Raw genomic sequence first — 15,240 nt, 5'->3', positions numbered from 1 at the left:
GTTACTAGTTTTCCATTGAAACACCGAGTTTAATCTAAGCGTATATCATGTGGAACGTCCTGAATATGGACTTCTGCCGACTTATATTTTGAGCAAATTGATCATACATGCTGAAAATACATCTCGTTGGTTCACATCGCACAGCCAAAATCAATTTTTGTTTCTTCATAATTTTTTATGCGTTTTTATCTGGTTGCCTTTGTGAATCTAAAATGATTGATTTATGATTTCTACCAATTTTAGAGTCAAAGTTGACATTGGAGGTAGCGGTAACGGATATCTGTGGGTTTGGGTACTGACTTACTTGCATTGTTCTTCGTCACTGCTAATCACGGCATACCTCATATGCTTCAGAACGGAATCCAAGAAATTTTTGGTGAACAGTTAGTTGGTCTTGAATAAATCGAATATCTGCAAACGAGATAGTTCGATTTCTGTAAAATCATTTCGTCGGTCAGAAGAAGCAGTAATCGATGTTGTATCTTGAGTGGCTGCTGTAGAAGTCGATTGAAAGAGGATTCGTGAAGTTTATGTTTTTGAAATTGCATTTGTATCAGCCAATTTATTGATCTAAATATGGTATTGCGGAGTGATTGCAGGTTTATGATTGAGCAGTTATTTAGTTATTTTGCAACGCAATTGGAGTTAGAGACAATTTTTTGCCTGCACTATCATCTAGACAAAAAATGATTTTGTGCAGTGTTTTTTAATCAAACTTTCGTATTTGAGGCGTGTCAATAAGATGAGTTATGAAAGGCAATTGAAAGTAAGCTTGCAAATAAGTAGCAAATGCTGGAAAAAATATGCTACCTCAAAATCATAATCACTATTGTTTTTTATCTGAATGGCTTTAAATGTTTTCAACCGGTCTCATTACAGCGCGAGGAACCTGATCAATAGCAAAATCAGATGGCAATAGTCTATCAACCCTAAGACTCAGTTAACAGTTGTTTGAATTGTTCGAACAAAGTTCTTTCATACTGTTCGTTCATTCTCGGTGATTCTTAATGACAAACAATGGCTATCTCAAAGAAATACTATTTCCAGATCATTGTGAGCCAGTTTTGTGAGTTTAAAATTTCTCCGTACTATGTAATTACAGCGCACGATGGGCTCGTGCACGCTAGATGCTGTGATCAGAGCTGGTCCTGGTTTTAACCTTGGAGAAATCTAACTCATGCGTGCTATAGTCATAAGTATTTATTGGAGTATATTGTGCAATCAAACAACGTGATTTATAGCAAGCTCACTGATAATTATTACCAGTTGAAGACATTCACTGAAAAATACCTAAGAATTGCTATTACAGCCACTGAAAGAAACTTTTTTCATTGTATAAATCTTACACAGTTATCGCAAGATTTTCAACAGATTTCTGACAAATTTTCAGCGCCTGTAAACACGTTGAGCGGAGAATTGTAAAATTTTACGTATAAATTTTTTTTAGCAACTGTCTGACCATGTTGAGCTTAGTTATTTCATGAGTAGGGCAAATGTTTGTCCATAAGTCTGCTCTTTAAAAGTTTGAAAAATTGGGATTTTTTTTGGGCGTGCACAAGCATCATTGCAGCAAGGCTAAACAATGTTGCACCAGAGCAGTCCAACTTAAAAATGTAACACAAGTGCTAAGCTATCTGGCAATTTTTGTCAGTTTTAAGACAAAGCAATTATTGCAGCTGACGTGCATTGCCTCATTGCTTGATTGAATGAAACCAGGTAGCTTAACTGGAAATGTCTTCCTTCCGGCAGCCATGATGCAAAAATGACGCTTTTCAGCTGTTCTTTCCGAAAATATGAGTTATCGTTTTTTGAAAGAATGCAACTTTTTGATTTTTTTAGTGGATCCTGAGAATTGCAAAAGATGAAGGAGCATACATGCTGACTATCTTATAAGTAATCATGAGCAATCATTGCCCGCATAATTTTGATGTATGTAATGTGTTGAAAAATGTGCTGCTTTTTGTAAGAAAGTGTTGAATTCAGATTTTTTGGAAGTGCTGAAATTATGTAAAAGATGTGCTGTAAAATGTGCCGGATTTTTGTATGAATTGAGTTGACAATCGCTGAAAATATTTTTGCACAGCCCCTTCACCGCCTAAAACTATTGTTTCAACATGTTCAGCATACTCCTTATATAATTTCTACATATTCAGCTCATTTATTACAAAATTTTCTGCTTACACCCCCTCACATATCGACCCGGGTTGTCAACGGTAATTTACCAATATTTAACGAGCATATATCGCAAGAACAAAGATTTTATAGCCAAATTTTTTTTGACGCTATGATACAAATGATCTTTTTCTCAGCATCTCAGCCCGGTGAAAAAAACCGCCATTATGAGCTGTCCCTTATTGCTCCTGGTTCAAACACTTTCAAATTTCTGCTTGATAGACGTACTAAAACCGTTATAAGCAAATTTTATTGAAATTACATTCTTGGTTGCAGAACTCATTTATAGTTAAGCGAATTTCAAAAAGTTCGAAAAACTCCTGCCATGTAATTGAACATCGAAATGCAAATGCATGAATGTTTTAATTTTGAACTTGAAACGTTTGATAGCGTTGCAACTTTATGGGACTAATTATAGTTACAAGTATAAAGTCAGATGCAGGCTGCAATGATGTCGCTCTCTACTAACTCGTCAATTATCAAGTCAATCACAAATTTGTTGAGTCCGGGTTCAGCTGAAACGAACAAACGTGATCTAATTGCGTTCAAATTCAAACAACCGGATAACGTCGGGCGAATCGCTCTGAAACGTCTGGTGAGCAGTTGGTTTTGTCAGTAGCTAGCTTGCAGCTTAGTTGAAGGGCCGTTGGGTGAGCGTGGCGGGAAGGCTCGGGGAAATGCAGGGGGGAGGGGTCGAGCGCGCTGGGTTATGAGTGGAACGATGTGAAGAGGGCGAGGATTGGATGATTAAAGTGGGGGGGGGGGGGGGGGGGGGTCCAACTCTAAGAGAAGTTACTGCCCTCCGCGCGTTACCTGTTTATCTAATTTTTGAGGAGGGACGAAAAGTGAAAACAAACCAGACAAAAATCGGTCAAGCAAAAAAATCGCTTAAAAGAGACTGCGGCACTAATATTATTGCTGCAAACTTCGTTTGAGATCAATTAATAATCGACCATCAAATGTCAAAACGGGTTTGAACAGTTTCTGACAATAATTTTATATGATGTACGCATTGATTTTAAATGTGTGAGCCGAGTGCAAACTCCATTTTATGGGTTTTATGGGTGTCCTATTTTTTCATCGCCGCTCAAATTGGTTCATGAACACTATTTCAATGCCCAGTTTAAGGCCCTTACCCATGACAGTTAGGGACCAGAAGGACGGGGGTGTCCGGCCGTTCTGACCCATGCCACATTTGGTATATTCGGTCTGGCCCATATTAGGGTGTAAATCAAACCCCCTTGATATCTGCCTAAATTTCATGCCAAGCATGATTGTCGGAGAACGTGACTCAATGTGGCGAGGAAAAAAATTGCAAAACAACCGACTAAACTTCGGAAGAATTGCTCTCGAACGACTAAAGGGAGCTCTAATCAATTGCAGCCTGCTTCAGTCGGGGGGGGGGGGGAAAGGGAGCCTAAATGGGCTAAGAAGTTCAATAGTGGGCCTGAAATAACCACATTGGAGGTTAACATATACCGCTATTAAGATTTAAAGTAAAAAATGACACCAGTTTTGGCGCACTTTTCATTTGACTTTTAGTTTTAAATTGCCGCCAATTGAATTCAGCTGCTTGAAATTATGATTGAGAGAGAATTTGGGTCACGCGAAACGCAAAAAGTCAAGGGCGCAAAAAACACTCGAAAATTCAAAATTGTCAAGCAAAAATTTTGCATAAAAAACATAGCCGGTAGAATACCGGAAACGACTCGATTCGTCGTGAATTATAATCTCTAACCTAACCTCGCTGAAGAACATCAAAATAGACAAGAGAAAAAAACAACAGGTGGGGGGGGGGGTAGGTAGGTGGGTGGGTGGGTAGATAAGTTGGGGAAGTGGGTAGTGCTGGGGTAGTTGGGGGGGGGGGGGGTAGCTAGGTGGAGGGAGGGGTAGGGGTAGGTGGGGGGCAAGTTGGGGGGGAGCGGGGGCGGTGGGGGGCGGGGTAGGTAGGTGTTAGGGGGTATATAGGTTTTTGGGGGCGGTTTGTGCGGTGTGGATTAGATAATTAGAGGTGACTTAAATAGGAAAAAAAAATCTCAAAATGACTTCTTCACCTTGAACATTACAGGCACTTCCTAATTACTATACATTACAAACGCAGCTACTGTTAATGTCCAATGTTCGAAAACAGAAGTCAACAATCAAAAACAGAGGTAAATGCTCGAACAGCAAGAAGTCTAAATTCAAGTCATAAACAAACTTGCTTTCTGCTAAAAAAAACCTGTAGAATATCAATACTCCTCTTCGAGTTGTAAAAAGACACACACGTTTACAACAATTGCTATGAACTTCGTTCAAGAGCAAGTAAAAAGAAAGTAACCAATTACGGACGGACGATTTGCTCTCTAATGACAGGCGAAATGTTAACATCGGGTGTAGAAACCTAATCCTAGAGATGCTAGTTTTAGTGGGTGTCCAGAGGACGGGAGGGGGGAGGGGTTAATCGTACAACGTCATGCATGCGGCTGACATCAAAAAACCAAATATGATTTGTATGATTTACTGGTAATGATAAAAGGGCAATACATTCTTTTTTCAGAATAATTAAATAGACACCAACACGACGCTCTTTTTGCTTCGATTTCACCTCTAGCTATCCCTTACATATTATCCCATTTTGATCCTATGTGAATTTATGTGAATTTTAAGATCATATGTGAATTCATGATTTCCTGGAAATCTTACAAGGATCATAATTTTAAAAATTACATGTGAAAATCAAAACATAACGAATTAGTGAACTGCTTCCAGACTACCGGCGAGTGTTTGGCTTTGGTAGTAGCCAGCTGTGGCACAGGGATGCTAGCATTGTGGGGGGGGGAGTGGGATTGTCAAAGGGGATGAGATCAAGCGTGCGGGGGGGGGGGGGTTGGGAGGGTTAGACTAGGAGAATTTACTGCCCTCCGCGCGTTACCTGTTTATCTAATTTTTGAGGAGGGACGAAAAGTGAAAGCAAACCAGACAAAAATCGGTCAAGCAAAAAAATCGCTTAAAAGACTGCGGCACTAATATTATTGCTGCAAACTTCGTTTGAGATCAATTAATAGTCGACCATCAAATGTCAAAACGGGTTTGAACAGTTTCTGACAATAATTTTATATGATGTACGCATTGATTTTAAATGTGTGAGCCGAGTGCAAACTCCATTTTATGGGTTTTATGGGTGTCCTATTTTTTCATCGCCGCTCAAATTGGTTCATGAACACTATTTCAATGCCCAGTTTAAGGCCCTTACCCATGACAGTTAGGGACCAGAAGGACGGGGGTGTCCGGCCGTTCTGACCCATGCCACATTTGGTATATTCGGTCTGGCCCATATTAGGGTGTAAATCAAACCCCCTTGATATCTGCCTAAATTTCATGCCAAGCATGATTGTCGGAGAACGTGACTCAATGTGGCGAGGAAAAAAATTGCAAAACAACCGACTAAACTTCGGAAGAATTGCTCTCGAACGACTAAAGGGAGCTCTAATCAATTGCAGCCTGCTTCAGTCGGGGGGGGGAAAGGGAGCCTAAATGGGCTAAGAAGTTCAATAGTGGGCCTGAAATAACCACATTGGAGGTTAACATATACCGCTATTAAGATTTAAAGTAAAAAATGACACCAGTTTTGGCGCACTTTTCATTTGACTTTTAGTTTTAAATTGCCGCCAATTAAATTCAGCCGCTTGAAATTATGAATGAAAGAGAATTTGGGTCACGCGAAACGCAAAAAGTCAAGGGCGTAAAAGTCACTCGAAAATTCAAAATTGTCAAGCAAAAACTTTGCATAAAAAATATAGCCGGTAGAATACAGGAAACGACTCGAATCGTCGTGAACTATAATCTCTAACCTAACCTCGCTGAAGAACATCAAAATAGACAAGCGAAAAAAACAACAGGTGGTGGGTAGGTAGGTGGGTGGGTGGGTAGATAAGTTGGGGAGGTGGGTAGTGCTGGGGTAGTTGGGGGGGGGGTAGCTAGGTGAAGGGAGGGGTAGGGGTAGGTGGGGGGCAAGTTGGGGGGGAGCGGGGGCGGTGGGGGCGGAGTAGGTAGGTGTTAGGGGGTATATAGGTTTTTGGGGGCGGTTTGTGCGGCGTGGATTAGATAATTAGAGGTGACTTAAATAGGAACAAAAAATCTCAAATTGACTTCTTCGCCTTGAACATTACAGGCACTTCCTAATTACTATACATTACAAACGCAGCTACTGTTAATGTCCAATGTTCGAAAACAAAAGTCAACAATCAAAACAGAGGTAAATGCTCGAACAGCAAGAAGTCTAAATTCAAGTCATAAACAAACTTGCTTTCTGCTAAAAAAACCTGTAGAATATCAATACTCCTCTTCGAGTTGTAAAAAGACACACACGTTTACAACAATTGCTATGAACTTCGTTCAAGAGCAATTAAAAAGAAAGTAACCAATTACGGACGGACGATTTGCTCTCTAATGACAGGCGAAGTGTTAACATCGGGTGTAGAAACTTAATCCTAGAGATGCTAGTTTTATTGGGTGTCCAGAGGACGGGAGGGGGGAGGGGTTAATCGTACAACGTCATGCATGCGGCTGACATCAAAAAACCAAATATGATTTGTATGATTTACTGGTAATGATAAAAGGGCAATACATTCTTTTTTCAGAATAATTAAATAGACACCAACACGACGCTCTTTTTACTTCGATTTCACCTCTAGCTATCCCTTACATATTATCCGATTTTGATCCTATGTGAATTTATGTGAATTTTAAGATCATATGTGAATTCATGATTTCCTGGAAATCTTAAAAGGATCATAATTTTAAAAAAATACATGTGAAAATCAAAACATAACGAATTAGTGAACTGCTTCCAGACTACCGGCGAGTGTTTGGCTTTGGTAGTAGCCAGCTGTGGCTCAGGGATGCTTGCATTGGGGGGGAGGGTAGAGTGGGATTGTCAAAGGGAGATCAAGCGTGCGGGGGAGATGGGGGTTGGGAGGGTTAGACTAGGAGTTTCTTCCAGGTCGCCAGACGAAGAATGGTGAAGAGGAAGGGGTGAGGGGTGGTAAAAAAATGATGCTCAGATTATTGACGAATGGCCGTGAATGCACCTTTTGTCATTTTATTTGCACGTTGAAATAAACTTTAATGAAAATATGGCCCAAAATTAAACAATTTGCTACCATCGTGCTGTTTTTTTAACCAAATATGATCACTAAAATCTATTTTAGATAAATTAAATCAAGTGGAAGGCTAAATATAGATCAGGATATATGCAAAAGATTTTAATTTCTTGTGGTCTGTACAAGATAACAATAATTTTAGCACAAAATAGGGTAAACTTTAAAGTAGCTAAGTTAACTTTATCTTTAGAAAAAACCAAACGAAGTAATGAAAAGACAAATCTAGATGAGCATTTGGATCTAAAATATGTCGAATAACTTCCACCGTAAATTACAAAAAATGAAAGTTTTCTTTTTGTTTCTTGAAATATTATAGTAGTATGCTGCTTCGAAAAAATCGCATCAAGGCTTTTTTAAAAGCGTCAAAAATTTTGCACTCTTGCGGAAAAAATAAAAAAGCCAGTCTGTTCAAGTGATATTGGAAATGGGTTTTTTTCTACAGAGATAGAGATTGTATTCTTGATTTGATTAATGAGAAGCATGAAAATTTGCTTGTACGCCAATTTTCCTAATTTCCGCAAAGCACTCAGCTTGTTACAAAATCGAACAAAAGACGACCATTAACCCATAATTAGTCGCATCAAGACATTATTTATTTTAATTATTACGCAACGAGATTGTAAAAGTAGCAGACAAGTTTTTTTTCAAATATAGCTACTCGCAAATCTTAGATCGCATTGTATAGATCAAATATCATTTTTATTCAACAAATTAATTCATTGTTTTTTTGTTACCTACTGTTTATTTTCATTTAAATGTAGCGTTTTAATTGCGAAGTTCTAATCTTTGATTTGTTTTGAAGACACAATGAAAGTTTTTCGAAAGGTACTTTGAAGTAATAATATGCATTATTATGAATAAGAGATACCATCTTTTATGGAAACACCGCGTCCGACTGAAAGAAAATAGCCCTACTTTAGCTGTGATACTGGGCCCTGTATATAGACAAAATTGACCCACTAGAATTATAAAACCTTTGCAAACGTTGAGGTGGAGACTAGAACCCGGGTTGATTCTCAGCATCGGTTTTCAGTGCACAGGTTTTCATCGGTGGACCATTCGCAAATTCACAGAAATTGTTAAGCACAATAACGAATAATGGAAACAATCAACAGACGAAATCAGATGTTATTTATGGTCTATAGATCACGGTAAATTTATAAAAGTCAAATTCCATCAATGATTATTCATGGTAATTCCTTAGAAGCCCATAAATAAACAAGAAATTTGACTTTCTTAAATTTACCGTGATCTATAGACCATAGATGGCATCTAATTTCTTCTGTCGATTGTTTCCATTATTCGTAATTGTGCTTAACAATTTCTGTGAATTTGTTAAGCACAAATTTTTAAGCGTTAATTTGCATTCGACAACTAATTTCTCGATAGCAGTCAGAATTTAGTCAGTTTTGTCTCCCCCACACACACAAACATTGTCCCCCAACACACACACTCTAGTCCCCCCCCCACACACACACTTTGTATTTTCAATGGTTTTGTCATTAAACACGACATCTGGACCTCAAACTTTCATTTGTTTGTTCATACTTGATACGTGTCGTTCGAACAACTGCTGGTGACTTCTGACAAGGTTCAAGTCCTTCAGACGCATCAGGGGGGACTTTGATGATCCTCCTCCTCCCCCTCTTCTCTCACCGTCACGTGACTCATCTTCTCTATCTTTTTCACTCTCACTTTCATCTTCATCCACTGGGTTTGATCGTCCTGTTGTTACCCCATGGATAAAAGTCTCAAGGTCAAGTCTAATGATCTAAATAAAAATTGACTGAAGTGTCTCGCGTCAATTGTAGCCGTCAACGGGGGGGGGGGGGGGTTGGTTTAAAAAATTCCATTTTAAAAAGGAAAAAAGTCCTACCACTCAAGTGAGCGAGAGAGTATTCCGGGACAAAAAATAAATGTTCTAGCAAAAAATTTTTTGCATAAAAGTTACAATCTTGACACGAACTTCATTCGAGAGCCAATAAAAATATACATATAAAACTCTCATCAACCATGAAGAGTGATAGTGATTGCTGGTTTATAATGAGAGGCTTTTTGGGTTTTCGAATTGGAGTCACGCTAGTATTCGCGGGTTAACCATAGTATATTTTCCACTACTAGTGCATACTAGAATATATAAGATATTAGTGGGTCGCTACTGTTTCCTTATAAATTTTTTTGGACGTAGAAAATAAACTATCAGAAAACGGCCAATCTCACTCTGTGGAAAGATTCCTGGCCCTTGGTGGGACATTAGCGGCGCATCAGCGATGCATTAAACAGAATTCATGAGTCTTTTAAACAAGAATTTTGAGTTACCGAATATAAAATTAAATCACCAATGCCCAGTTAAAAACATAACCGGCTCACGTCGGGCAATTTGCTCTCAAACGACCGGCGACGGGTTGGCTTTGGTAGTAACAAGCTGAGGCTCGGAGATGCTAGCATTAGGAAGTTGCGGTGCGCGAGCGGAGTGGAGAAGGGAGGTTGGGGTCACGCGATGCGCGTAGGATTGAGAGGATTGAAAAGAGTTGGGGGTTGTCCAAATCACCCGGTGGAGTCGGGTGGATGGGGGAAGTGACGGTTGATTGAAGAGGGGTAGGGGGAAAACTTTTAGGTTTTAGGACAATATGAAATATTCTCCACAAAGAAGTTTTGGTCAATCCCACTAGGTGTAAAGCTCTGAGAAAGCTGATCCGCCAATTTATGCCTCCGGGATTTACACCTGTCTTTATCCCGTTTTTGAGGGCGGAAAGTTACAAGAGCAACACGAAAGATCGTTCAAGCAAGAAATTGAATAAAGAGGACCATAGAACAAATATAATTACTATAAACTTTGTTTGATGGCAATAATTTAGCATTACATCAGTTATTGCATCAGGCATTACATCAGTTAGTGAAGAGGTGGTTGACCGGCAAGAAGCCGAAATTTTTCCTTGAAAAAAAAACTAGAACTGTAACCAGCTACAAAATCTGCCACCACAAAAAGAAAAGACGCAACCCAAATTGACGAATTCAACTTGATTTTTCTGATGGTCTTCTGGTTTTTTTTTCATGTGAACCAAAAAGAACCAAAATATTTCAAAGTAGTTAAAGAAATAATTGAGTTTTGTTTTGAATTGAACAATTCATTGACAGGTTGATTTGTTCTGTGCTGGTTGGTGCTTTGATTTCATGGGCTAACAACTAACGAGTCCTTTTCATTAAAACTAGTTAAAACAATAAAAAAAAAGCTATTTTTAAACTTTGATTGTATTGCATTGTCGAGCACTGAAACTTAAAATGTCAAAATTGGTTTTCATACACGATTATTTTTGTTAAAAACATTGAGCAAGCAGAACAGTAAACAGCAGTATATACGGAACTAATCAAAATAGCTTAGTTGGGTTCTGCATTAAAAGTAAATTTACAAACAAAGGGACAAGCAGTAATAGCTCCGAAGACAGCAAATTAGCAAAAACTCAAAATTCAGATGAGAAGTTGCGCGGGCAACTAAAAATTTGTTGCTTGAAGTGTTTGCAGAAATTTTTAATTATCAAAATTTGACTACGATAGTAAACCAATTAGATAAAAAATAACCGACTAACATCGGGCAAATTGCTCTCAAACGGTTTGCGAGTGGTTAACTTATCAGTTGCTAGCTAGTTTTAAATTAATTGAAGAACCGTTGTGTGAGTGGGGTAGGGGGTGGTAGGGGAAAGGGTGGAGCACACGGGGAGGGGGCGAAGGCACTGGGTTACGGGTAGAACGATGTGAAGTGGTGGGGACGGAGGGGTGAATGAGTGTGATGTGGGGGATTGGTGTTGGTGGGGGAGGTGATGTGGAGGGGGGACTCTAGAAATTGCCCTTCTCACCATGATTTTATGTCTCGAAAACAGTTTAGGTGAGTTGCATACGTAAATTCTATTAAACTGAAAAGCTCTAAAATCTCTTAATGCCGTCTAGGCGTTGTTTGTTTATCCCGTTTTTGAGGACAAAAAGTCAAAAAGGTCAGACAAAAAATCGATCAAGCAAAAAATTGCATAAAAACAACAATTCTAATAGAGGACAGATTGATGGTAGAGCAACTTGATGTCCTCCGGGTGCTATCTGTTTGTCCCGTTTTTAAGGACGAAAAATCGATTGGGTCGGACAAAAAATCGATCAAGTGAAAAATCGGTTAAAAAGGACCGCAGGACTAATATAGGACAGTTAAATGGTAGAGTAACGCCAAAAATTGCCCCAAGTATCGTCAGTCATATAAAAAAAAGCAGCAAAAACAAAAATAGTAAACCACTGCATAGTTAGTAAATTTTCAAATACAACGCAAAGAAGCATAAAACTGAATACAACCGAGTCCTGTCGGCAAAATAGATCTCGAATGATTGGCGAGGATCTTAATCTTAGCCCAGACAAAGGTCCTTGTGTGAGGACTATAAGAAAAGAGGAGAGAGAGAGAGAGAGAGAGAGAGAGAGAGAGAAACCGACTTTAGTTCAAAGTTGTCTTACTCAGCATCTTTGTTGTACGGTACATTTAGAACGTACCGAAGCTCTAAGAGAGCTGCTCACGCACATAATGACTTGTATATTTGCCAGTTTTTTTACTTTTTTGAAGACGGGAAGTCAAATTCAATCCCGCAAGCGAGCAAAAAACTGTTCGAGAGGAGAGCCAAATGGGCCATGCAAAAATTTTGACAAAAAAAATACACTCGATGGGGATAATTGCTTCAAAAGTTGTTTTTAGAGCAATTAAAAACTGTTATTATATGCGCATGACAGTAAAATTATTGGCACAAAATTTTATCGAATTGGCTCAACTGTTTTAATCTAGTTTCCAAGAATCCATAGCCTTCGAAGAACAACAATCAGAAACAAGATGGAAAATGAAAAACAACCGACTAGCGTTGGGAGAATTGCTCTCGAACGACTGGTGAGAGCTCTAATCTATTGCAGCCTGGGGGAGGCTAAAATGGCTAAGTGAACAAGTGAACGCAAAATTGCTCAGGGAGCTAAGGGGATATGACGTCATTAGAGGTTATTATTTACCAATACAACCAGTAAATGAATTTAAACTGAAAAAAATGACACCAATTTTGGCCCACTTTTCATTTGACTTTTTGTAGTGAACTGCCGCCAACAGAGTTCAGCTGCTTAAAATTACGAGTGCGAGAGAAATTTAGATCACATAAAAATTCACTTGATAGTTCAAATCGTTCAAGCGAAAATTTTGCAAAAAAAGACTAACTCGTTTACAATAATTACTTCAAACTTCGTTTGAGAGCAATTAATACAATCATTGGCAATAGTAAACGCACAAATTGCAATTTTTCATATTAAGCTGTCTGGTTTATGAGCAAATCTTAGTCAAAAGGGCGTTTCTTTTGATTTTATTTCAATTGACGCATAACCATCACATTTAATAGACCTATTTTAGGGTATACTGACAAGATAACTTACGAAGTTAATGCAAATATAAGTTGGCCAGTGTTCAATGAGCAGCTGTTTTTTGAGTGCCAGTTGAAATCTGTTTAAGTTGATCATAAAGTTGTTAATTTCACAATGTGAAATCTTGCTCAAAATTATGGAGGCATGAGTAATTTGATCAGATTTTGCGTGGGACTCAAAAAACAGCTGATTATGAAAAACTGACCAAAACTTATATGATTTTTTTCCGTAAGATACCTTGTTAGTGTATACTAAATAGATCTATTAAACTTCTGATGATTATGCGTCGATTGATATAAAAATCAAAAGAAACTGCCAAAGTTATGTTGTGTAAAATTGGCTTATAAAACAGGCATTTTACCATTTAAAATTGCATTTTATGCGTTTACTTTTGCCTATGAGTGTAACATGTACCTTTCCAGTGGATTCTAGTAATGAAATAATCTGATATCAAATTGCATTTTGCTCTATTTGATTTTAGTTTATTTAATTTTGATACTTTTATAAATGTTTTGATTAGCCTAGGCGACGAACGTTGGGCAAATGACCCCCGAGCAAATGGCTTCATCGGGACCCAGCAGTGGCTTAGGGAGGGAGCCATTCAGTTTAACTGGAAAGGGTCAAACTGAGGCACGAATGGGGTGCTTGAAGTGGGTCTAACCAGCGGGAAATCTCAAAGATCACAATTAAAATTCATGAACGACGCACAATTCCGAGAAGAAAAGAAGTCATAGAGAAGTCGGAGAATTAACAAAATCAACATCAAAAAATATTGACCTTAATCCAGTACCCTTCAATCCAGTAACTTCAATCAGTAACTTACTTTATTCAAGTAAAATACAATTAAATTTATTTTCAGACAATTTAGTAATATCTGGTCTCCAAACATTGTGTTTTGTTTTCATATTCGTAACCAGCAATTTTCAAATCAGTTAGACGAACTTTAGAACAGTAAAAATATTGGTAATGATGTTTACGGATCAATAAGTTTGCTTTGCGTTTTGATCATTTTATATATCGGGTCTCTTAAAAGTTTGTTCATTCTGTTTATACTTTTCATTTTTTTCACTGCGTTTAAGAGATAAATACCGTTTTAAATTTTGCTCCAATTTTCTGGCTTATCATAGCGTTGAAAAGCAGTATTTTGTTTTGAAAGGAAAAGTTTGAAATCATAAACCGACAGATGTCGGAAGAATTGCTCTTGAACGACATGCGATGCAATTTAATTCAGGGGGCGCAGCCTAGATCAATTTTTCTTTATGGGTGCAAAAAAGTTGACCACGCCGGGATTCGCACCTTTGCGCCATTACAACTTACTTGTTGCTGTGCTGCAACCAATTTATATTAGCAACAAGCTTTATTTCGGAGTGAGAGCAATAGAGATCACTCAAAATGAAGAACGAAAGCGTGAAAAAGTCACTTCAGAAGTCAAAGAATGCTCTAGGAGAAAAGCGCAAAATGGTCAAGCGAAAAATTTGCATAAAGAAAAAGACCAACACGTTTCCAATAGTTGCCATGAACTTCGTTCAAGAGCAATTAATAACAGTACTGCATGTAAAACAATACTTTTGTAGAAAAATTTTGAAAATTTTTAGTTTTGAGATCAACCGGCCTTTGTCAGTTGTTGGATCATTTGGGTTCATTTCATGTACTCAAGTTTACGCTTATAGTAGGAGTAAAAGTATTTGAATTTGACCTCATAAAATAAAACCTTTGACCTGAAAACGGTAAGCAATCAGGGACAATTAAGTGCAACAACAAAGAAATTGTAAATAAACTCCAAGTTGTGAACAAATTCGAATTTGTGGTAAAGATTGACCGACCTGCCACACTTTATACATAGCAGAGGCACAGTCTCGGGCTATTCTGTCTGCCCAGCCCGGAATGTAGTCCCCAAACAGGGTCGACAAAGAGACCCCTGAAAATTTACAAAACATTACAATTGTCGTAAAATTTATGCTGTAAGCAACATTTAAATTGACTGCGATTTGGTGCCCCATATAAATTTCAAGAGCTGCTAACCTATTTTTCTTCTTTTGTAGTTAAAACCTGTGATCATTAATAGCGAATATATTCAGACATTATATAATCCTTACACCCGTCAATGTGCAGTTATTTCTAACTAGTTATTCCTGTTTCTTCGTAATTTATTGACATTTGCTATTTCAATTATATTTAATTTTTTTAAACATAAATCTTGCCAATGCATAAATCTGGTCAAATGTCTGCCATCGTAGCGGAATTTGAACTCCAATATTGTGCATTTGTTGAAGCTTTTAATAGTTGTTACACAAGACTTACTTAAAAAAGCGTCGACAAAATTTCAATACTTCGGCTGATTTTCATTACGAGCAAGTGCCTCTTCTTATAGTTATACTACTACCACTGCTAATTTTTTGTGGAATTTTGATGACAAAGGACAGCGACATTATACAATTAGCAATTAGTATAATTGTTCTTTGTTGCCATATCCCACACAGTAAGGCCTTTTGTATTAAGA

The 15,240-nt window shown here is 38.0% G+C and overlaps 1 protein-coding gene across 1 annotated transcript in view; it reads right to left on the bottom strand.

Moving 5' to 3' along the window:
• Positions 1-2,414: 2,414 nt before the first annotated feature.
• The window catches only part of LOC142339723 (uncharacterized), a 28,339-nt gene continuing 15,513 nt past the window's right edge, over positions 2,415-15,240 (bottom strand). The window contains exons 4-6 of the mRNA XM_075389954.1: positions 14,564-14,660; positions 8,865-9,087; positions 2,415-2,687 (exon numbers count right to left, since the gene is read on the bottom strand). Of these exons, the coding sequence (XP_075246069.1) occupies positions 2,605-2,687; positions 8,865-9,087; positions 14,564-14,660 (403 nt within the window). The 3' untranslated portion in view covers positions 2,415-2,604. The remainder of the gene's footprint in view (positions 2,688-8,864; positions 9,088-14,563; positions 14,661-15,240) is intronic.

This window comes from Convolutriloba macropyga, chromosome 5 (assembly GCF_964194025.1).
Source record: "Convolutriloba macropyga chromosome 5, txConMacr16.3, whole genome shotgun sequence".
Lineage (NCBI taxonomy): Eukaryota > Metazoa > Xenacoelomorpha > Acoela > Convolutidae > Convolutriloba > Convolutriloba macropyga.
Note: the sequence above shows the minus strand (reverse complement) of the source record. Positions and strands in the feature narration are given on the sequence as shown.